Here is a 25,225-nt window from a genome sequence, read left to right as displayed (position 1 = left end):
GTATGTTCTGCACCGCCTACTGAATGCTGTGGAGCACTGTGGGTATCACCGTGTGTCGGTGGGAAGGAGGCAGAATGGGAACTCCAGTGGTCTTTGATTACAGCAAGGGTTGTATGTGCATTGCCTCGCTGCTAGTGGTAGCATGGGAGGATAACACAAGTGTTTTTCTGGGAGGAGTTTGGGTGGAGAAAGGATGGTACAAGGGCAGTGAAAAAGTGGGTCCAGAAATAGAAAAAATGAGGAAAGGTAAGAACAACAGAGGGGGATCTTCTGACGGTAGGAGTGTGGATGCCTCCATGCTGCAGGGATGCTGACCTGCAGACCTGAACTCAGCAGGACACGGGGGGAACCTGCGAGACTGCCTGTCAGCCCTCTGCCCAGACGGCTTGGCGTGGGAGGGTGGAGTGAGGAGGGGGAGGCTTGCACCCTGATGCTCAGCAGTGGGGAGGCAACCAGGATAGGATTGCAATGCAGTATCATTGGGTGTAATCTGCAAGTTTTAAGCATGATAATTAGTTTTAGAGTTGTGTGTGCTTTTAAGCATTTAATCGCTGTGTTAGTTTCTCAGTAGTGTATTCAGTGAATAAACATTGGACTCTCAAGCCTGCAATCTAAAGGGACGGGAGCTGGAGCTGGGAAGTAAAGCTACAAACAGCTTTTACCAAGCTTATACTGTGTGTGGCTGGCTGTTACTGTGCACTGACCCTCCTCTCGGCCCCGCTCCCGCCAGCTTTCATAACAAAAATCCCATGACCCTTCACAGTAAGCACAATTCCTAACATGAAGACTAAGAAGAGCAGCCATGAATAAAAAGAGGCTTAACTAGTAAATGATTCACCGTGCTAGGGAAGACGTGAGGTGATCCAACATGACTCTCCCTACCCCAGTCTTCCTTGCTGAAGCCGAGTCCAGCTTCAGCCACGGGGGTATCGGCAGGGCCACGTGCATGTTGGCACGACCCCCTTTTGGCACGTGTCAGTACTGAGCTGCAGGAACAGCCACCGCCTGTGGTTTGGAAGGGGTCTGGCGCTGGCAAAGCTGGAAGCCGTGGCATGGCCAGTATTTCTGTTCTGGGTCAGATGCCTTGGGTAGGACAGAAAGCCAGAGACAGCTGCATAAACCTAGGACAGGACGGATGATTTTTTGACCAGGTATTGTCCAGTAACATTTCTGTGGAATGGTTCCATGCTGACAGGAACTGACGTGAAACTGGATAAAACAAGGACAACATCAAGGTCGTAAGGTGGCAGAGAGGGACTATTCATCCCCAGACAGTACCCCCACCGAGGAGTTACGCTGCACGAGGAGCCCCTTGGCACAGCTGGCAGGAGCTAACATCTCCCACTTCTCAAAGCCACCTGGGACATCTCTACAAGGACCTCCTGAGAAGAAACCAGCTCCTTGAATAGAAGCCAAGCAGGATGGAAGGAAGCTCTGCTAGAAATCACCGAGCGCCTGTTTGGCTTCAAATGGTCGTGCTGCAGCTCGTGCAATCTCCGCTGCCTCAGATGTGGGGAGGGACAAGTGACGATGCTTGGAGCAAACTCTGGGAAGCTCAACAGCAATTGAGAATGCTGTGTCACGGGAATGGCTGCTCACCTCACTCGCATCTGATCCCGTAGCTGTAAAAGAGCAAGAAAAAGAGCTGTCCCCTGTCCATTTCCACATTTCACACCTCCCTTTCTGGCTGCCCACCTGCTTTAGCCACAGAAACATACAGAAAGAAATGCATGAGAGAATTGAAACATTTTCCCTTGCAGCACCAGTTAGGGTCTGTTGCATGGTCTTCCAGATGTTTGTTGTCTATTTGCAATACATAGTTTGTGCAGGTTGGCAGGAACAGGTGGCAAAACTTACTGCATTGTAAATTACTGCATCATCCCTTGCAACTTTTTTTCATTAAAAATACAGCTACCAACATTTGCTATGCTTTTGGAAAGGTGTCTTAGAGCAAGACACTGCAAACACTCCAGTTTTTCAGAATTTCTGTCTGTACTACTTAGACCTCATCATCTACAACAATTCCATCTCCATTTTGCTTCTGTATTTTTTTCCTCTCAGAGTAGCTCATCTTAAATTCCAGGAACATGCAAACCCCAGGCAGAAGCATCCCAACAGCCTCTTAGATGGAGACTGATGCAAAATGATATTTTGTCTCATCAGGAATCTGATTATTCACTCCTGGTAATAGCAGACAAATCAATGTTTTGGAGGCTTCATGTTTCTGATATAAACATAAAACCAACCGAGATTGTGTTAAGTATTTGCACTTCACATTCCAGTACAGCTCATGTAATCTTGTACGCACCAACTGTGAGTGGTTGCCCTTGTTTGCGTTAGGTCAAATTTCTAAATCGTGAAGACGAGCTTTTGCGCAAACAGCATCTTGAAAAACTTCATTTCAGCCACATTGCTTTATTCCTTGCTTTCCTAGTGTTCTTTTGTTCAGTCATATTCATGTCTCCTAAATTATTTTTTCTTCTAATAGCATTTAAAAGAGCTTTGTTTCTTTTAACTTGAGGACCTATCATTTAGTCCTCTTTTCTTTTGAAATCCCCTTCTCTAAAGATGAGTGGCAAAGCATCACATTTTGTTATCCTTCCTTTTCAACAGAGAATGTAATCATCTGTCCTGTGACTCAGCTACCGTTGCTCTAAGAAATACCTTCTGTTTATTATTGGAGAGATGCACACAACATTTTTAGTAATGTTCACTCATTCCAATAGCATCAATTTCAAAGTAGATTGAAATGCAGTAAGATGCCACATAATTTAAAAAAACCCTGTATCCTGAAAAAAGAAGATAATTTTGAAACACTTTATTGACAAGTCTTAAAAACAGTTGGTTTTCTCAGGGGTGATTTAGAGCTACTAGTTGCTCCATGGGGTACTATTAAAACCGACAAATTTCCCCTACGCAGCGGACCTGAGGCTACGGTGCTGCAGTACAACTGCCCTGTGGTGCTTCCTTTCTCCGGGAAATCCCTCGCGGGATGGTTCTGATTTCAGACTCGACTTCCTTTAGGTCCAAATTCATAGGAGTTTTAAACCAGCTCCTCTCTGAGAGTTTTCACCCTTCACATAAAATACCACACCAGTTTAACAAAAAATGTCCAAATGCCAGTACTCGTAGTCAGGGGCCATTACAGACAAGGAAGAAAGGCAGCATTCACACAGTACCAGTTTAGCCCCGTGAAGCTCATCTTCTGCGCGCCCTTTGCCGTTCACGGGGAAAGGCCAGGTCCTCCAGAGGACGTGTCAGAGCAGCGAGCTGGTGTTTGAAACCCCACGCATTTCTCGGCATTAACTAGAGTATCCCTCCCCCAGCTTTTCAAATCTGCGCGTCCGAAATGGGGCCAACGTAAACCCTACGTTTTGCAAGGTGCGGCGTCCGCGCTCCCACAGCCTGTTGCCTTCCACATTACTTCCACCGCCCGATCAGCGTGGAAAGGCAGGCCGCCCTCAGCCAGGGGCAGAAGAGGAAGGGACAAGCTTCACATCGGGCACGCGGGTGTGGAAAAACACGGCTTTTTGCTTTTCAGGGCACAAGGCCTTCTCTCTAAAACCATGCAGGTGTGCGCACTCTTAAGCAGCTTCCCGGTGGAAGCTGGTGCGCGGGAGCAGCAGCGTGGCTCCCGAGGACGGTGAGCGGAGCTCTGTGCTAGGGCACTCCGGTTAATGAACCAAAAACATTAACTAAGCCAATACCAGCCTAATGGGAAATCTGTCTCTGCATATGTTGCGTAATTTTTATATTATTGAACCAACTAGGAATTGTTTAATCAACAAAGCCAGCAGGAAACCTTCAAATAGCAGGAGAGCGAAGAGACATGCACTTGTTTGCCCGTTACTTTTGTGCGTGCTCAAGCCGCTCAGGGTTCCTGGCCTGAACAGGGCTTTCCACTTCGTGTTGGGTGACATCTTCAGTTTCTCTAGGAGGAGTTTCTGTGGTCCGCTGGGGGCTAACAGTTGTGTCGGCACCCACCACCTACATCTTCACGCTCCCCTTGAGACCAGCTGCATTACAGGAGCTGTTGCTTGGTCAACTTGGATCTCACTAATAAAAGGCCACAACATCATTTGGACACGTATTTTCTGTTCAGGACTGAAGATTTTTTCTGCATTGAAGTAGTTTCCTGACCCAGCTGTGACTGTTTTATAGGAAAGATTAAATCTGAAGGCACAAGAGATGCTTGTGCTCTTCCATGACAACTCTTGCATGAGAGGAAAACTGTGTTTTAAATTCCGATGTACGTTTATTGATCCATTTCTATGCTTAAGTCAAAGTATGGTCAATATGCCTGAATTTTAAAATACTTCCTCTAAACACCTGGTTTGTTCTCATTCTAACCCTTAATTGGGCAGTGATCCTTTTTTGTTACGTGCACTGGACATGTGAAGTGCCGTGAAACCACAATCCATGGCCTGGCTTGTTTCTCTTATTGTCCCATCTCTGCTTTCTGGATAACTCAAGTATCATCTGTAAACTCTTCAGTTTAGAAGATACCAGACATGGTCTGGTATCTACACCCAAAATTCCATGAGCTCTGAGACACCTTGGAGTCCAAAGACAAGACATTTATAATTCCTAAAATTATAAAAACCTTAGGTATTCTCCACCAAAAGCTTGAAATTAACATATTGTTCACCCTTTTAATAATACCTGGTCCAACAGACAAGCCAAGATCCTGAGGATACCCGAGTTCCGATCAGGCGCTGGAGTAAATCAGAGATTTGCTTTTGACACAGCCATATAACATCATGATAAAACTTTTCTTTTTCAGTTCTTATACGCAGAATATATACTCCTCGTTGTTGCATATTTCGTGAAAACCCACCAACTTCGTTTGACTCCAGAAGTTTTGCTTTTAGAAAGAGGCTTGCATAAATTGAGACATCAGAATTAATTTCTAGAAACAACCAATGAGTTTCTCTTAGTTCTAGTATATCACACTGCATTTTTGCCTTTGCTTCTTTTAGAAATGAAGAATAAATGTTCTTAATAAATATCTTAAACTAAACAAACTGAAAGAAATGTAAGAAGTGTTGTTATGGGGATACAACTAAAATTCTCTGAGTTATATGCTGTAATGGCTTGTAGTCACCCTTGTGTCTCCTTTTGAAATATGTTAAATCAATATTCGAGACTTCTGCAATGTGCAATGTATTCACCTTTATTCCACATAACATTCAGATGCAATGTTGGAGATTTTTTAAAAAATTAATTTTATTAACATTTTCTCCATATTTCTGTTCAGAGGAACAGTTCCTAACATTAAAAAAGTCCTAAGTTTAACTGATAGATGGGCAGCTGGCATAAACTTTTAACTGAACTGTGTTGAGTAATGCTGACAGACAGGTTGCAAATACCACACAACTACTAAAAGGAACTAAACCATCTAATGCTAAAACTCTGATGGATTCCTTAAAAGACAAGGTCAATCTGAACAGTTACGTAAACAGCTCTTTCAACCTAAGATTATGAGAAATGAGAAATTATTTTAAGACTGTTTCGTAAAGCCTTTTAGTTAAGACAAACAAAAATAGACTATAAAATTAAACAGTCTGATTCTTCAGGCCTGATGGACAAGTCTTCTCTGGCCTTCAGAGGAGTTCCTTCCTGGCTGTACTTTCAGGATAACTTCTGAAAATGTTTCATAACTGTATTTTAACTCCTAATCAATAATTTAGTTTCTTTTTTTACTACAAAGTTCATTTAAAAAAAGCATATCTGTTCTCTTTTTCCTCTGAACTTGACACCAAAGCTTTTGCTAAAAAATAAAACTTGAAATCCCATTTTTAGTAGCTTGCTGCCAAAAGCAGATACTGCTGATTGCACAAACCCAGATACAAATGAGCAATGAGGAATTAAACTTCTAGATACACTAAAGCTAAATGAATTGATTTTTCCAAAAGAAAACCAAACAGCTTGTAGGAAGCAAGTCATTGGTAAACAAAAGAAACCACAAAAGCAATAAAGAACATCATAAACCTATTAACAATACACAGAATAAAATGTTAAAGAATAATCTCCATCCCAAAATAAAAATGATTTGCCAAAATATTAACAGCATCAAGTAAAAGGCAGCCTTGCATTAAAGGCAGAGCTGGAACAAAGCGCCCTTTGGGTGACCACACGCACTTTGGTGATACAGACGTGTCTTGCTCGATTGCGCCCTTTATCTGGTGACGTGACGTGGGCTGCGGTACTTCGGTGCCAGTCCCACTGCCCCACCTTTGCTCCCATTAGCTATCTCTTTCTCGTAGCTCCCATCGCCAGAAGCAGCAAGCAACTTCCAAACACACGAAGTAAAGCAGCTACCTACTTTCCCGCTGCCCCCAGAGCAGAGCATGAGTTCAGTCTGAGGGGGGGAGGCTGAGGCGTTTACTGCGTTTTATTTCATTCTGATGGTTTCCTGGGGAAGTGAAGGGATCCTTGGTGGTCACCGGTGCCTGATCTTCTACACAGGTCTCAGGATGCCCACACAGGCATGCTCTTGTTCTGGTGGGTGACTGCGGGTTCTTGCCCACAGATGACGAGAATAGAGGCATTTTCTCTTTAACGCAATTTAAATTAAAGCTCCAAGTGAAGGCCGTGGAGGGAGGAGTGGCACACTGCTGCTTTGCTGGCTTGTCACTCTGTTTCCCTACGTGAGACCACCGTGCCAAGGCTCAGGCGGGAGGATTCCTCCTCAGCACAAGCTTGCCTGACAGCTGCTGACATACCAAATACATTTCCTGTAATCTCAGTACTCCTTAGGTGGCATTGTTATGGTTTCCTAACGCAGTGTCTCCTGTCCCTCACCTGAGCGAGGCCTGCTCTGGTATCTATCATGGAAGGTTCCCCTCTTCTCAAGGCTCCCCCCATCAAACCCCAAAGAAATTACAACAAAACACCTCCTGTTGAGCTTATACACAACTTTGAGAATAACATAGCTAGTGTCATGCTTAAAAAGGATGGATACTTCCTCAGAGTGGTGAGATTTCTTGGTTGTTTTTCTTGAGACATGTCCCCAGTCCATCTTTGGAGTCTGTTATCACAAACCGGTCTTGAAAGGTTGCGCTTTCACCCCAGCCAAAACAAGTCAGACAGCTGGGAGGGGGAAAGAGGAAGAGCCTTGAGGGCTTTAAAGGTAAGTCTATCTCCTCTATATATTGGCCAGCTGGGAAGACTGATCTGGACCTGGGACTATTGGCTCCTAAGGCTTTAAGAAAGAAAAAACGTTAACATGCACACCTGTGTATACAGAGATGCACACTATGTTATAGCTAAAAAATGTTCATCTATAATTGCTAAATGTTAATTTTGATGTGTTCCTTGTTTTACCGTTTAAGATCTTATGTCTAACTTTGCATTTTGGAATAAGAAACGTTTTTATTTACTTTTTATTGGACGTACTTTTCCCCCGACACTTGCTTATTCTAACCTTGAATTCCTGAGATACTGCAGCATGCCCTGGCACAACCTTTACTAAGATAAAGCAACTATTTGTTACACAGTCACCTTCTGCAATACAATTAAAGCAACAGAGTTATGACTCAAATTGTAGCTACTGCTGTTTATGATAGAATGAGGATTTTTGCTTCCCATTTACATTATTTGTTGAAGAGGTGTGAGAGACTCAATGCACATTCATAGATCAATGTACAATTTTTAAAGCCTGTATCAACAGTCTTGTATTTCCAGTTTAATATTACCATCATGAAAGCAGACAAACCAGACACCCACACAGGATCTGCTGGAATCATTCACCAGGAACTAGCACACAAGCAGTTCACAGTGAAGAGGGCATGAACCATGGGAATTTTCCTTTTTGATTTAGGATAACTTGATTTGCATGGATTGTGCAAGCGCTTTCGCGTTTTGGACCTCTACCCTTGCCAGGGAAAGAGAACTGCTGTGTTAGTGGCTAACTGAGATGATGTCCACTCTTTCCCACAGGAGATGATATTGCTGTGACGTTCCTGCCAGCGGCCACTATTAAATCCTCCGTATCCTGTGTGCTACAGTGCAGGGTCAGACTCCACAGAGGAGTAAACAACACTATTCCCTAGAACAAGAGCACTTCCGTATGGAGGTCAAAAGGGATAACAGTTCTGTAAACCAAACTGATTGCACTAGCATGATATAAAATTATTGCATTAGAAACTGGGTTAATTAAAGTTTAACTATAGTAAAAAAAAAAAAGAGTATTTTTGATTCAGCTATTATGTAAACAGGACAGACAAACCCCCCTAAATAACAACATTTATAGCAAAAGATCAATGGACTGCTTTAAAAAGGACTTTTCCCAGTTTGCTTCCACACTTCTTTGGCTCCTTTAATGCTTTCTCTTTTCACACACTTCCAGTAACCTTGAATGCCTTGCTGTTGCGGTACCTGTTGATAAAGTTAAAGTATGTTTAGTATTTACACAAAAAAGACTCTTATTCACAGACTGTGTAAATATAATATGTAATGCAACGCTGCTGCTCCCATAGTTCACATGCATAATAACAAGCTCTTGGTGGCAGCACTCCTCTCAGATTCGTGAGCAGTAAGGAATTTTCAGTTTAAAATATAACTTCTTTCAAGTCACTATGTCTATTTGTGTTTCTACAAGCATTAAGGAGACAGTTGTAGCAATCATCTGTGGTATTTAAAAACAACGATGTCAGCTCGTTACCCTCAAACCTCGATGAATTCGGTTCCTCAGGACTCCAAGAAACTCGCCATGGCTCAGGCAGTCATCTCCATCTAGATCAAAAATCTTGAAGATGGTATCCAAAACATTATCTGAGAGCTCCTGTCCTGTTGCCACCTTCACTGCTCTCTTGAACTCAGCTAGTAAAGACATAATATTACATCATAAGTGACTGTAAACTTGTAAAGAAATTGGAAAGCACATAAATAGCAGGATTCTGTACAATTTACAATGTCTGATGAGTATCCTAACTGAAGAATTTGGGATGTGCGAACTAGTAAACTACTAGGAGGCCTCGGTTCATGTGCTCTTGAGCCTGCTTCATCTTTCATAACACAACATTTATTAATGGTATGATAAACTTCTGAAATGCACTACTTCTCAAGCAACGGTAAGAGTGATAATTTTTGCTAGAAATAGCTGCATGCTGAAAACTTGCATACTTTTGGCTGATACCTGTGCATATGGATGACAAATGTTTGCCTCACTACGGTCTCATAAAACATACTACCATTTTATCTCAACCCAGTTTCATGCCAACTCATTCTGCAAGAAAACTCTTCTCAGAGAACACTATTTTACAATATGCTCCACCTCAACCGACAATCCCCTCAGCAACTCTGTAGAAACACAGGCCATCAAATACTCATCGGACTGTTCATAGCACATGGCTTTATATACCTGTAGTTCTGTGTTTTAAAGAAGTACACTACCTTCTTTTAAATTATCATGGAAGAGTTTATGAGGATTTATGGCAGAAAAATCTGTCATACCTCTCTGGAGATCTACTTCACTCTTCAGCTTTTTGGCCTTCTCTCTTTACTGTACCATGTGCATTATGGTAATACCTACTATCCCCACTTTTGGTCTTGTGGTGTAAAGAATTTGGAGTTTTGACTCAAGGAAGATGAGGAAATATGTGGGCTTGCCGTAAAACAGCAGATAGTAAGAGTGAAATCATTATTGTTTATTACAGCAAGCACAATCACAACACATGAAGTGGATGCATTTTTGAAGGCATCACAGAAACGTGAATTTCAAGGAGGGACTGGAGGTTATTAAAGTATAGCAGTATTGTAGATTATTACAGCAAGTTGTCCAACTAAGCCATAAATATAGTAATAATGTGGTTCTGCTTTCATAAACAAGTGCTGTTTATAAATAGTGCTATAAATATGAATAGTTCTGCAGCTTACTAAAGGAAAGAGCACTCCCGGCTTAGCTCTCATCTTTGCCTCTTTGAACAGTTCCTGTATAAATGCAGTTGATTAATTTACAGTTGGTTTAAGTATAATTAAGTTGAAAATCCTTCTGTAAAAGGATATACCACAATTTGAAAAGCACAGGAAATATGGGATGCTTATAGTAGAGTCTTAATTTTGTCTTCAAAAAGATGTTAACTGTTTCAGCTCTTGAAGGTAAATATAAATCCAGAGATGGCACTGCACTTTATTGAGCAAAACATGAAGAAAAGGAGAAAGATCTAAAGTGGTGGAGCATAATAATCTTCAAACCAAGAAGGGCCACCTTATCAGAGAGGAAAAGTGAGCTGCTAACTTAGAAGAAAGAAAACTCTAGAATAAAAGGAAGGACTAAAGGACTGTCTTATTTTTAGACAAATATTCTTTATGTGTGTCAATACACACATGTACACACATGCAAACAGCAAGACAAAGAACTTAGTGAGATTCAGGAAAGGATTAGACATGTATACATGTAACATCCATGAGTTACCTCAGGAGCTGACTGTTTTCGATCACAGTACGGTTCAGTACATAAACAGAGTCCCAACTGCCTGTTGGTTAGGAATGAATTTTTACAAAGAAACATTACCTGAGTCAACACCAACTATTGGCCTAATCATCCTTTGGCACTTAAAAATGGGATATTTAATAGAGAAGTGAGCTAAACTCTCGTGTCTCACTTACGACTATTATTTCACCATTAATTCATCCTCTTTCCTCTCCACTCTTTGTACACCTTGTGCAAATAAAATCTGTCTCCTCACACAGAAGAAAGATGTTGTCAAACCAGACAGAGGAGGGGCAGGAACCCAGCTGGGAACTGGAGCACATGATCGAAGAAGAGAAGCTGAGGGAGCTGGGGAGGACAGAAGCTTAAGGGGGGAATCTCGCTGCAGCCTTCAACCACCTAAAAGGGGTTACAGAGAAGAGTGCCATATTTTTCTCAGAGGTGCATGGAGGTAAGACACAATCATTGTAAGTTGCAGCAAGGGTTTGACACAGAAAAGTCTTCATAATGAGAGTGGTCAAGCACTAGAACAGCCGCCCGGAGAGGCTGTGGAAATGAAACTCTTCCTGAAGGCTGGATTAACTAGTCATGAAAGTCACAAGTTGTAAACTCCCCCTTGGCCTTCCTTGGTTCAAACGATCTTCACATTTCTCTCTCAATAATACTGAATTCTCTTCCTCTCTTCTCACATCTCTCACCTTTTTCACATGAGCCCATCAAATATTTATTTCAATGAATGTTAATGTCTCATCAAATTTCCTTAGGAGCATTTTACATTACTATTTTCAAATAACTTATGATAGCTGTCTTTCAAGTATAACAAGTAAGTAACAACCTCAGGATTATAAGAAAAAGCATTTGTATGTCCATGAAACTTTTGTTGCTTTGCTCCTATTTCTACTATATGGGAAAGAAGCAATTGCCCTCCTCCAAATCTTTATTTTAAAAATCACTTCACTACATTTTTCATAGCCATGATTGCATAACGCTACATAAGCACATGGAGAAGGCAGTATGGAGACATAAGTAAAACGCAGCAAGATGCTACAGTCTGTAAAAGAAGAGATTTCTGTTGTTTAGTTTCCTCAGAAAACTAGTTTCACTATGAGGAAAAAGCTTTGTTACCATGAACTGCTGCTGAAGCATGTACTGTTTCAATGAATCCTTCCTCATCTAGAATTTAGACTGGACTGAGAGCAGCCCTACGGAGAAGGACTTGGGGGTACTGGTGGATGAAAAGCTGGACATGAGCCGGCAATGTGCTCTCGCAGCCCAGAAAGCCAAACGTATCCTGGGCTGCATTAAAAGAAGTGTGGCCAGCAGGGCGAGGGAGGTGATTCTGCCCCTCTGGTCTGCTCTGCTCTGGTGAGACCCCACCTGCAGTACTGCATCCAGCTCTGGGGTCCTCAGCACAGGAAAGACACGGACCTGTTGGAGTGGGTCCAGGGGAGGGACACAAAAACGATCAGAGGGATGGAGCACTTCTCCAGTGAAGAAAGGATGAGAGAGTTGGGGTTGTTTAGCCTGGAGAAGAGAAAGCGCCAGGCAGACCTTATCGTGGCCTTTCAATACTTAAAATGGGCTTATAAGAAAGATGGAGAGAGACTTTTTACCAAGGCCTGTAGTGACAGGACAAGGGGTAATGGTTTCAAACTGAAAGAGAGTAGATTTAGACTGGACACAAGGAAGAAACTTACTACGATGAGGGTGGTGAGACACTGGAACAGGTTGCCCAGAGAAGCTGTAGATGCCCCATCACTGGAAGTGTTCCAAGGTCAGGTTGGACGGGGCTTTGAGCAACCTGATCCAGTGAGAGATGTCCCTGCCCATGGCAGGGGGGTGGACTAGATGATCTTTAAAGGTCCCTTCCAACCCAAACCATTCTATGATTCTACGGTTTAGTCTGCTGTGAGTGGTTCAGCATATGATAGCAATTAGAACTTACAAATCAAAACATTTTGGGAACTTTACATTATTTTTTTTTCCACAAAATAGAATTAATTCAGAACAAAGAGTGATATACTATTTTTGGACCTCATAGTGCTACTTTGGGATAACTTATTTACATCAATTCTGTAAAAAAACCGCATTTTTTTCTTTTTAAAAAAATACATACGAAAGGTGTGCTTACCCCGTTTAACAGGACGATTAGCTACAGTAAACATCTGCATGGCAATAGAAAAGTCTTCCAGGTTGTTTGTAAACTTGCAAAAAGTCTTGAATTCTTCCAAACTGATATTCTAGAGTATCACAGAATTCAGATGATATATAATGAATAACACATTAAAACCCCAGTAAATCTATTTCAGTAAATCTGGTGGGATCTATTGTTTAGGTGTGGTTGCTAACTCGTCAATATTTGTATTTCTCAGTTGGCAAATTATCATTGTTCTTATTAGCACAAAATTCAGATTCTACAATAATTCACTTGGAAACTAGTTACATTGTTAGATACTCATATTCAAATGAAAACCTGTACATACAAACGACGAAGCAAAAAAGCAAACAAAGCATGCTTTATGTACCAACCTCTCCTGCCTCAATTCTGTCTTTCACATTCTGCCAGTAAATTTCATTGTTTTCCTCATCGGTGAAGTACAGTAACCATTCTGCAAAGTCTTCTTTTCTCATGACATTCAAACCCTTCGAAAACTTTATGAATTCCATTTCTTGGACTTCTGTTTGCAGATTTTCCATGAATCTAAGTGTAAACAGATATTATCCAACAGTTGATACTTGCATCACTGCATCACTACTGCTACCTTAGCTACTCAATGCAGTAGACACTAACTCTTAATCGCAGATACTATCGACATAATTGTTTAAAATGTCACTGGTTTAATTTTACCTGTGTGTGCAGATTTGTTTCCACGGCTGCATTTCAATAATGATACCGGTAGGGTGCTCTCTAAGTCTGCATTCATAGACTGCTACTGCTAAGGTAATTTACAGATACACTTGGCATACAGTTTTTACTAATGTTTAAAAATGTGCAGATAATGAGATAAAATGATTGGTAAGGCAGTATTATAATGAATTAATGAAAAAGGACATGGTAACTAAAAGCCTGACACATGATTTATGAAATTTCAATATTAATAAGACAGGAATAACAAGGTTGGAAAGTGCCTAGAAAGATGAGGCCTTAATAATCACAAAAGTGAAAGAAAAGAGGAAACTTGAAATCATCACTGCAGGAAAAGATGACTAAACGCCTCAAAGGTTATAATGGCAAAGAGGGGTTGGGCAAATCAGTTCTGCACTCACTAGAGGATGGATTAGAGAGGGTTACTATTGACATGTACAGAGTTTGGAAGAGCACAGTAAATGATGTTGCAGGTGGTCAGGAAGGTACCAAGAGAGCTGTCTGAAAAAGGAAGGGGTGACCGTCAAGGTTTTTAGGAGACACCTGTTCTTTTAGGAAGAAAAAAAACCAACCTAGCACAAGAAGCAAGTAACAACTCGCAGGTACAGAGCTAGAACTGTAAGCAGAGTTGTAGCTTTGAGTCTCCCCAGTTTGGTCTATGTGGCCATTATCATTTCTTCTGGCCTGATACGAATTTTGAGAAAGTAAAAGACAATACTGTGTGATCCATTTGGTAATTTCCATTTCAGAAATGGGGCAATCCAAAAAGTGATAATTTTAAAATATAAATAAAGGCTAAAACACAGTGATGCTTGCCAGAATCCCTTTAGTACTTCAAAAGAACCCTGCTTTATTGAGTTGCAAAAATTATTGACAGGAGAGAATGAAATACTCAGTCGGCGAGGCATGCACGTGCGGCAATGGTAAGTTCTGTAGCCGAGTGCTAGGTTGAGGTGTACAGGGAGGTTCCTGGAGCCAGGGAAACCTGAGGAAGAGCAGAGAGCCCCACCAAGAGCCGGGATCGAGAGGGCACAGCAGTTCACACAGAAGGGCTCATGAGAAGGGCTGTGCACCCTGCTTGTAGGCCCACAGCCCAGGGAAGTGCTCTAGGTCTCAGCCATAATGGTGGGTACTCGCCTCAACATTAAGATCAGTGTTTCTTCAGAGAAAGCCCCTGAGATGTCTGATGCTTCCACCCAGACGGAACTGGTAAGGAAGAAGACTTCAGTACAGACGGTAGGTTGCAACGAGTGCCCAGACCCTCCTCCTGGAGAAAAGGTAAGTACCAGCAAAAGATGTGCACAGGTTGATGATCTGTTGTGTCAGGTGGCCGAGTTGCAGGAAACAGTTAAAAGGCTCAGCAGTATGAGAGAGGCCAAGACAGAGACAGATAAGCACAGACTACTACCCATTGCTACTCTTTCATGTGGGCACCAATGACACCGCAAGCCGGAACCTGGGCAGAATCAAGGGAGACTACAAAGCCCCGGGGGTGCAAGCGAAAAGCACTGGTACCCAAGTTATCTTTTCTTCTATTTTACCAGTTAGAGGAAAGGGTGCAGCCAGAAATAGATGTATAATGCAAATCAACTTCTGACTTTGTGGCTCGTGCCATTGTCAGGGTTTTGGCTTTTATGACAACAGGACATTCTTTGATGACTATAGCCTGTGAGGCAGGGATGGGATCCACCTGTCTAGAAGAGGCAAGGGAATCTTTGGCAGCAAGCTGGCCAACTTGGTGAGGTGGGCTTTAAACTGAAGGACTCAGGGGACGGGGTCCAAAGTGGCAACACTCACGCCATTGCAACCAACTGGGGAATAAGCTAGGCCAACCAGAGCAGTGACAAATGTTCCTTAGCTGCCTCCCAAGATGAGAACCAGAAGACCAACCACCTCAAGTGTATGTATACCAATGCACGCAGCCTGGGGAACAAACAGGAGGAACTCGAGCTCCGTACCCAGTCAGAAAGTTATGATATCATAGGAATAACTGAAACATGGTGGGACAACTCACATGACCAGAGGATCACAATGGATGGCTATAGGCTGTTTCATAAACACAGGAAGGGAAGAAGACGAGGAGGAGTCGTGCTCTACGTTAAGGAGAACCCTGAATGTACAGAAGTCAACTACGGAGATTGTGGAAGCCCTATCGAATGCCTCTGGGTCAAGATCAGAGGGGTCATCTCCAAGGGGGATCTTACAGTAGGCATCTGCTACCAACCTCCAAACCAAGACAGTAAGGCCAGCGAAGCAATATTTGAGTCACTTAAGCAAGCTTTGGGTCAACAGAACCTGGTTCTTATGGGTGACTTCAACTACCCAGACATTTGTTGGAAGAACAATACAGCAGCTCACGTCAACCATCAAGTTCCTGGAATGTGTAGAGAACTGCTTCCTCATACAGATATTAGATGTGCCAACCAGGAACGAGGCACTGCTGGACTTGCTACTCTCAAACCAAGAAAACCTGCTTTGTAATATTCTTGGTTAGTGACAGCCTTGGCTGCAGCGATCACAATATCGTGGAGTTTGGGATGCTGCTGAGCACAATGAAGGTTAGTACTAAGACAAAGGTTTTAGATTTTAGAAGAGCAAATTTCAGCTCTTTCAGAGCTCAGTTGGGAGGGATTCTGTGGGAAGCTTCCATGGAGGGTAAAGGAGCTAGCAAGTGCTGGGAGTTTTTCAAGAAGGCTCTCCTGGAAGCACAAAAACAGTTCATCCCCTTTAAAGGTAAGGGAAGTAGGTGAAGCAAGAGACCCCCTTGGCTTAAATGCAAGCTTCTGAGTCTGCTCAAAACCAAAAGAGAAGCGTACCAGATATGGAAAAGTGAACAAATACCCACTGAGAACTACAAGGGCATTGCCAAGGTGTGCAGATATGCCATTAAAAAAGCCAAAGCTCAGCTCAAATTGAAATTGGCCAGAGACATCAAAAACTACAAGAAAGGGTTCTTCAGGTACATAAACAACAAGCAGAAGCAGAAAGAAAATATTGTCCTGCTGTTATACAGGAGAGGTGAATTAGTCACCAACAATGCTGACAAGGCAGAGGTTCCCAACACTTTCTTCACCTCTGTCTTTACCAGCACTGTTGGGCCCCAGGCCTTGGGAACAAAAATCCTGCTTGATGCAAACACAGACCACTGTCAGTGAAAGAAGAGTTGGTATGTGAACTATTACAGGAGCTTGACCCCTACAAATCGACAGGCCCTGACGTTATCTACCGGAGGGCGTTAAGAGAGCTGGCTGATGTCGTTGTGAGGCCACTCTCCATAATCTTTGCAAAGTCATGGAGATTGGGGGACATCCCAGAAGACTGGAAGAAGGCTAATGTCACCCCCATCTACAAGAAGGGCTTAAAGGAGGATCCAGGAAATTACAGGCGCATCAATCTTACTTCAGTCCCTGGGGAAGTTATGCAACAAATCCTCCTGGGGGCTATCACAAATCAAATAAAGCACGTGACTGGGAAAAGCCAGCATAGATTCACAAAGGGCAAATAATTTTTGACAAACCTGACCGCCTTCTACGACAAAGTAACCTGCTCGGTTGATGTGGGGCGAGCGGTGGACACTGTCTACCTGGATTTCTCCAAGGCTTTCAATAAGGTTTCCCACAGCCTCCTCCTAGAGAAACTAATGTGTTGCGGTCTAGACAAGTGGCCTGTGCAGTGGGTGGGGAACTGGCTGACAGGCTGCACCCAGAGGGTGGTGGTAAATAGCTCCATTTAAACTGGCAATCTGTCACAAGTGGGGTCCCCCAGGGATCGATATTGGGCCCAACATTGTTTAATATCTTCCTAAGTGTACCCTGATGAAGTTCGCAGATGACACCAAATTGAGTGGGGAAGTAGACACTCTGGAAGGGAGAGCCACCCTGCAGGAAGATCTGGATAGGCTGGAAGAGTCAGCTAACAAGAACCTTACGAATTTCAACAAGCACAAGTGTAAGGTCTTGCACCTGGGAAAACATAATCCAGGAGTGCAGCACAGGCTGGGATCTACCTGGCTGGGAAGCAGCTCTGTGGAAAGGGACCTGGGGGTCCTGGTGGACAGGAAGCTCAACATGAGTGAACAGTGTGCTGCTGCGGCAAAGCAAGCCAGTAGGATGCTGGGTTGCATCAACAAAGGCATCACCGGCAGAGATAAAGAAGTCATTATCCCATTATGCTTGTCAGGCCATTCCTGGAACACTATGTTCAGTTTTGGTCCCAGCTATGCAAAAAAGATGTGGACAGGCCAGAGAGTGTCCAGAGAAGGGCCACAAAGATGGCCCAAGGGCTGTGAAGCCAGCCGTATGAGGAAAGGCTGAGAGAACTTGGTTTGTTCAGCCTTGAGAAAGGAAGGCTTAGGGGAGACCTCATCACCACGTTCTAGTATTTAAAGGGTGGCTACAAAGAAGATGGAGAGTCCCTTTTTACAAGGAGTCACATCGAAAGGACAAGGGGTAATGGGTACAAGTTACTCCTGGGGAGATTCTGATGGGACACAAGGAAAATTTTTCACAATGAGAACAATGAGCCATTGGAATAATCTCCCCAGGGAAGTGGTGGATTCCCCAACATCGGACACTTTTAAGATTCAACTGGACAGGGTGCTGGGCCATCTTGTCCAGACCATGCTTTTGCCAAGAAAGGCTGGACCAGATGACCCTTGAGGTCCCTTCCAACCTGGTATTCTATGATTCTATGATGACTGGGACAAAGCAATTAGTTGGAGAAGAGGACAGCTAAAGGTCTATGTAGCAAATATCAGCAGAGGCTCATTTGCTCATCAGTGTTTACACGGTCTCACTGGGTTTGAATTCTTTCCCCTGAAATTATGGCATTTTAGTCTGCACAGCTATCTTTAGTTCTTTAATGAGATCATTTGGACAATTAGTAGCTCGAAGCTCTGTGAAGTCTATAAGGGGTTAGCTGAAGACTGCTGTTGCAGCATAAGTCCTCTCTTGTATTTTTTCCTCTAATAATTAGAGCTGCACACGCAAATAAAGGGCCAACAAATGCTTCATGGCTCAGGACATGCAGGTAAATTAAAGCCTGACAGTGGAAGTGATTTTAAGTTTCGTGCTAGAGTTTTATTAGAGTATGAGGAGGGGTATGATATGCTTTCACATTTTATATGGGCATTTTTCTGGTGCAGTAAAGGGGGTTACAAGGCTTCCACAGCATAGTCAGACACTGAGGTATCTTCTTCCACAGTCCACCTTAAGACCTGGCTCACTTTCAAGTCCCCCAACTCTCCTCACAAGGGGATGAAACACCAAAGGACCTGTTTGTGCCACCAGTGTGAAGGCGAGGCCCCTTGTCTTATGGACCAGTGAAGGCTTACTTGCACAGCTTGCAAACCACTCATCCGTTTTCAGATGCAGCTCCTGTCCTTGTAACTGGTGAGGTGACTGCTGCCTCTGGCCAGCCCAGCAGTTGGCATGTGCCAGGGAGAGCGGCCAGTGCAGGCTGGCAGAAGCAGTCCCGCCACACTGCCTGCAAGAGCCTGCCTGGATCCTGGGAAAGGAGGTCAAGCTGCAGGGGCAGAGGACAGCATGGACCAGGCGTGTAGACCAGGCGTGGAGTCAGTCCAGCAGAGGCTGACCAGGGCCACTCGGCCACATTTTGGGAGTGCCCATCAATGGCAAGGAGTAGATGGTATCTGGGATGTATGGCTTGTGTGTGGCTGGAAGTCACAGCAGAGACCATGCAGAACAGTAACTGCATCTTTGACTGTTGTTTCCAGCCCATGTAACATCTGGTCTGGGGGAGGAGAAGCTGCTGAAAATGAGGTCACTTTCAAAAATATGCCTAAAACATGGATGTAGGGAAACGAGACACCATGTGTTTTAATTTCTTGACTTTTAATCTACGAAAGGTGGACACATTTTGCAACAGAATTAAGGTCTGTTACTGAAAGTATGAGTTATTTATCTTGGGGAGCTAATGCTCAGTCATTTGCTGTACTGAGCAGGAGCCGCAGGTGATGACAAACTAAGTATTCTTCCATCTTTTCTAAATATTGCATTTCCTTAAGCAGAAAACCCTCAGTGACCTGCACTCTAGCCATACCCAGTAAAGGCAGGACAGCTGAAAGACCAAGCATTTCTACACGCCAAGGAAGGAGCGGGTGGCCCACCCAGCCACGCACGTCAGCCAGCTGACAGGTGCAGCAAAGCCAAAGAGGAAAGTGAAGGGTTTGGCTGTGGCATTTTTGATGTGGTCTTGCTTCTGCACCCTCTTCTAGTCGGACAGCAAATGAAGTGTTACATTTCCCCAGCCCCACCATGGGTTTTCCACTGCCTTTTCTCAGGCCTAGGTTCTTGTCCCCTCCAGTTGCTTTGGGGCAATGACACCGCACCTTTCCTGTGGCACAAGAGCTGTGCATCTTGCTGCACTGTGCAGATTAGGGACGGAAGTGGGAATTACTTATTTAGGTACAAAAAAAAAATTAATGGATATTTCATTTCAACTTGTAGGCTTGCTCCTGGCAAGCCAGAGTGGGAAGATTTCCTGCCATACCAAACGGTACTTGGAGCAGCAGCTGAAATGTGCAATTTAGAATTTATATGTGGTAGTCTCCCATATTACAAAAATTAAAATACTATGAATCATCACATCAGCATTCTAGGTCACTCTTATTCCCAGATGTCAGAGTTAAAAATCCTAATGAGTTTTTTTTTTTTAAGTGAAAGTTATTAAAAGTTATTAAAAATAACTTTCAGGTTAGGAAGTAAAACTTGATACTTAAATGCCAAGACACCACCAGGGATACTCGCATTTGTGTCTTCTGGATCACAGTGTGATGAGTTTCAGCTGGAAATTCCTTAAAAATTTCTCCAGATATTAGGAAAAACAATCATAGGAATGAAATTCCTGCTCTCCCAAAGTCAGTGGGAGCTTGGCTGGGGACTTTGAAGGGAGCCATAATTCAGCTACGGGAGCAGGATTCTGATTGTGGATGTACTCTACAATTCAAAAATAATTACACTGGGAATACTCTTATGCTATAGTAGCTTGAGAATAAAAGCAAGCCCTAAGTTTCCAAATAACAAAAAGAAAAGGTAAATCATAAATTTATAAGATGGGGAAAAGGTTGGGAACAGACAGCACTTTCTTTAAGATAGCCTGTTTTATCCACACTCTCTAAAACACCCATGTGGAAGGCCAATGGCCAAATTTGTTATCATGTTACAACAGCATCCAGAAACCTTATCAGGATTTATCCCTCATTTTGTAATGTGCTTTACAGATCTATAGAAAGAGGGAGTCTCTCAGGACTTTTTGGCAACTTAGCTTTAATAGAAGTGAAAATGTAATAAAAGTGGGGAGACCTCAGGAATGCAGCTATTCCCCCTCCAACCTGAGATGTTGCAATGGAGTGCTAGGAACACAAAGCAGTAGAATGAAACACAAAAGGAAAGGTTAGGGCAAGTTTTCCTTCCTGTACTTCTTGACCTGAACTGAAAGTCTGTGTAGAGCTTTAATATGCTAATACAGAACTGACTAGTTCTTGTTGCACTGATTTATAGGAAGGAAACTTAACACCAAAGGTAGTGGTGGATATACCACCATGGCATTTGTACTCTGCTTCGGCCCCTCTTTGGACACTGAAGTCCTTTTGAAGACCTGATAACCCTCTCTGCACCAAAGGATTGTTGCAAACCAGCTGCAAGGTTGCCTTTTTGCAAATCTGACCTTCAAAACAGAATATAGAAAATTTAATAAGGGCTTGACCATTAACCTTTAGAGAACGTTTAGATCTATGCTTGTAAATTCAGTTTTGCAAGTGGTAAGACAGTTAATCAATCTCACCATTTTCAGAATTACAGGCAAAACCCCCTTTGATTTACTGTCCTCAGTGTTTCCAAACCAAACATAACAAAACTACTCACTTTCATTCTGTAGAAACTAATCAAGCTAAGTATATAGGAAAGGAAGAAACAGAGATTCTTCTCAACATCATTAGTAAATATTTGGGAAATATTCAGATTCAGTTATGATAGGAATACACAATCACAAAGCCAGATTTTGTTCCCATCCCCACTTCCTCACTGTCTGATCCTGGTTGCACAAGATGTAATCTCTACGTGTATTAGGGGTCTATGTACATACACACACACATAGATACAAGTGTAGGTACAGAGACAAATAAGGACGCAATCGTAGTCTATTTCTGCAAAGCACTTCCAAATCCCTAGATGAAAATCATTGAAAATGTACGAGCTATCATCACAGCAAAAGCATTACTGGTTGATGATGCTACCTGAAAGAGATCCTGCACCCATGCATTGGCACAAACGCAGGACAGCACCAGACAAATGTCAGCACTAGCAGTGTGGTTCAGCCTGGATCATTCTGGTTCCTTAAATGAAAGGTTTCAAACGAAATGTACCAAGGAATTCAAAATACCGAAGGAAAGAAGCAGGACAGGTAGGGGAAAGGCATGTTTTGTGTATGGTTATACAATTCGTGACCTTCAAGCTAAAGCAGAAAATAAAAAACCACGATTAAAGATTATTCCTGGTGCAAAATTCTATTAACTGATGAGAAATTTGGAAGCAACAAATCAGATAAGAAAATGCCATAAACTGGATTTGAAATGTTAGTTTTCCTTATATGATTAAAAGATGCCCATTGTTTAACCATACTGGGAAGCACTTTTTTGTAAGCCATCCCAGAAAAGAAAATACAACAATCAGAAAGTTTTTTGAATATTCTTTCCATACTCTCTGCACTTTTTCTTTTTTTTTTTTCCTTCAAGGAGATTGTGAGAGATTTAAGCTTGCTTGGGGACAGATTACAGAAAAAAAATAATAGCAGTCGTAAACTGCTTAGGGAGTGAATTAGTGTCTCCTCTTTTATTTGGGATCAGACATACTTAAACAAGATAAGTAAGGGACTTTTTCAGGGAAAAAACCAGTGGCTGCCAAGAAGAAATATTTCCTATACCTAGAAAACTGAATAGTTTTCTACTCAGAATAAAAAACAGTACATGCAATATAGCTGGAAATTAAAGCACAAGTGAAACATTTTTTGGAAGGAAAAGACCAAAAATTATTTATGTCTCAAAAATCAGGCGAAACTGCTATGCATAAGAAAAAAAAAAAACCTGGAATCCCAAAGAACTTCTGACTTCATGTTTAAAATCTGATATTCTCTAAGATGGGGCCTGGTATTAGAAGATGACATTATTGTTGAGGTGTAAAACTGAGTGGTGGTCATCTGAAACAGAAATGTGTTCAGTCTTCTGAGAAGAAATTCTCACCTGGTTACAGCTTCTTGTATTGAATTTACCCTTCTCTGTTACATGATTTTAGGTTTGCTGCATATTGTTTTATGTTTTCTTAAACTGATACAGGAGAATAATAATTCCAGCTGCATTTGACCAAGAGGTACCACCTTTACCAGTGATGTACATAAACATACTCCAGAATAATTTAGATTTAAATTTCCTAACTTTTGCCAGGGAAAGACATCGCTTTTGAAGTTGTGAATTGTTATTAATAGTTATCATATTGTCCGTATGTTAAGGACAATACAACTGGCAAGAAATCATGTAGCAGTCTGGGGCTGAACATGTGTTCTTTGAGTCCTACCTTAAGATCTCTGAAATCACCTTGTTACTATGGGAAAGACATAGGATGGTGTGCTTTCTGGATTGCTTCCACTACTTCTAAGCAGTCCCTGCAGAACAGTGCGGGAGTCCCACCACCACTGCTCAGCAGAGAATGAAAGGCAGCAGCTTTGGTTGCTGTTTTGACTCCGTTCTGGAAGACAGTGAGAAAAGAGCTTGACTGGTGTCATAAAACACCTGTGAAAAGGTTACTACTTTACTTTCATGCTCCCAGCAGCCCAAGAAAGGTTGAAAAGTGATCCGATATTCTGTTCACAGTCTCATTCCTTATGTCCAGTAAAAAACCGCCTGAGGATTGTCCTTGTGTGTACTGCCTACCTATGATTTCCAAAGAACCATGCACCGGGTGGAGACAGATGGAGCACAGCATGCTTAACCATCTTCCCTCCCTATAATCAGTGTGCCTCCTGTGTTCAGGGCAGTAGGAAGGGAGGCCCAAGAGCTGGCTTACATCAGCTCCACATTGCCTAAAGAGATGTAGACGCTTTCCATTTTCTGTGTGCCGTCTGAATGCAAAGAAAGGAGAACAAGGCAAATTAATTGCCCTGATACATTGACTGTGGCTGTCCAACATGCTTGAAATGTTTCAACTGTGGGCTAAAAGGGTCGGGCATCACCGGTGTACACGTAGACACAGATGGCTGCACACTTACAAAAGGATTTTTTAATGTCAGCCAAACTGAAAAGGAGGAAGCATGAGGAAAATACATGTAAGTAATGAGGTGAGAACACTAGTCTCAGCTTTCTGAATTCCCATGTAAGTACAGAGAAATTTCACAAAGAAAGCATTCCTGCCTTTTTTTTTTCAGTTTCAAGGACTCTACAGCACAGCAATACCTGTGTATTTAACTAATGTGACAAGTTTTAGTGTGTCCTAATCAAACCTAATCACCCCTACTTTCTACTAGGTACTACACTGATCAATGGAAAAGCTTTCTAGGCAAGAACTTGGAAAATGATAAAAGCATTTGCCATCATTATTTTCTGCTTTTGACAATGATCTATGCCTGTACAGCTCATCAATCATCTCTTGTAAAAACAGCATGGCACTTTGATCAAACAGCCAACAATAGCTTCCTGCGTAAGGTAAAATGTTATGAGAGGCCATCAGATAGAAATCACATTTTGTCTGAACAATAGGAACCCAGAAATGATGTGCTTGATTTACTTGCAAATAAAATCATGTGAAAGGTGATATCTTCACACAGGTTAAAAAGACAGTGATCCTTTTATTCACCTTTCTGCGTGTTAAACAAACTTCACTGTCATGTTGCAACTGAGATGGAGTGTCTATGCAGTGATAAAGAGGCACATTCCAGCTCTACGAAACATAACTGCCACTGTTGAAAAATTACCTGCATTAAACCTTACACTTATCCCACAAATTTTAAGAGCAAGATGTGGGAGTTTGATTTTGATTACAGGCCTCTATCTGTGTGGTAGGCAAAGGTCTTTAACCTATGTGTTCTGAATGTACTAGGTACGTAGTTTCATCAATGTCATGCCTCATTGGGTCAATGTAGGATTTTATCTAAAACCTGAGGCTTTTCAGTTTACACTGTATATGCAAACACAACCTTTTACTGGTGCTCTCTGCCTTTTCTATAAATACCATAGATCCTCTCAATGAAACAAAAGGGAGCTGGAGGCATCTTAAACTTATTTTACTCACTTATATTCCTATTGAGTCAAGGTCTTCAAAAGAGAAATTTTGTTTATTTGAAGATTGGTGTGTGTCACAGCTGGTGGAGCCAAACACTTTTTAGTGTTAGAAAAATTGCCACTCTTCTTTTTCTACTCTGGCTTTCTCCAAACATCTACTGAATGCAACAACATTCATTTTTAATAGGGCTGACACAGATTCCCCTGCTTCTGAACATAAATTGAAGTAAAACATATTATCCCAATTTATTTTTGCAGTCTGTAAATGACTGATTATTTTTGTAGAAAAGGTAATACTGATGTAGATAATCTTCTCTTGATGTTGTGCTACAAGACATGTGTCAAGATTCACACAGGTATTTAGGCACTTAACTTCCATTTATCTCAAAGAAAGACTGTGCATTTGGATTCTGGGCCCAAGTTCACATAGCCAGATGTGTCTGGAGTTCATACTAACAGGAGAAATTGATCTCCCAAGTAACAGTGAGTTTTAACCTGTTAAGTTGTGATCCTGTGTAGGTGGTGGTCATCATTACTGATTGAAATAAACATTGGAAGAAAGAATGTCATTCAATTAAAACACTAACAGCTGATACCTGGTTGGGTTTTCAAGTTGAAAGCAACCACTGCAGAACTT

At 42.2% G+C, this 25,225-nt stretch overlaps 1 protein-coding gene across 1 annotated transcript in view; it reads right to left on the bottom strand.

The window, feature by feature from the left end:
* Positions 1 to 5,157: 5,157 nt before the first annotated feature.
* MICU2 (mitochondrial calcium uptake 2) overlaps positions 5,158 to 25,225 on the bottom strand; it is a 158,371-nt gene continuing 138,303 nt past the window's right edge. Inside the window, exons 9-12 of the mRNA XM_087756865.1 lie at positions 12,965 to 13,136; positions 12,567 to 12,675; positions 8,666 to 8,823; positions 5,158 to 8,379 (exon numbers count right to left, since the gene is read on the bottom strand). Coding sequence (XP_087612991.1) covers positions 8,275 to 8,379; positions 8,666 to 8,823; positions 12,567 to 12,675; positions 12,965 to 13,136 — 544 coding nt within the window. The 3' untranslated portion in view covers positions 5,158 to 8,274. The remainder of the gene's footprint in view (positions 8,380 to 8,665; positions 8,824 to 12,566; positions 12,676 to 12,964; positions 13,137 to 25,225) is intronic.

Source organism: Nipponia nippon, unplaced genomic scaffold (assembly GCF_047370975.1).
Source record: "Nipponia nippon isolate SJK-2023a ecotype South Korea unplaced genomic scaffold, ASM4737097v1 scaffold_2, whole genome shotgun sequence".
Lineage (NCBI taxonomy): Eukaryota > Metazoa > Chordata > Aves > Pelecaniformes > Threskiornithidae > Nipponia > Nipponia nippon.
This window is presented reverse-complemented; position numbering and strand designations above follow the sequence as displayed.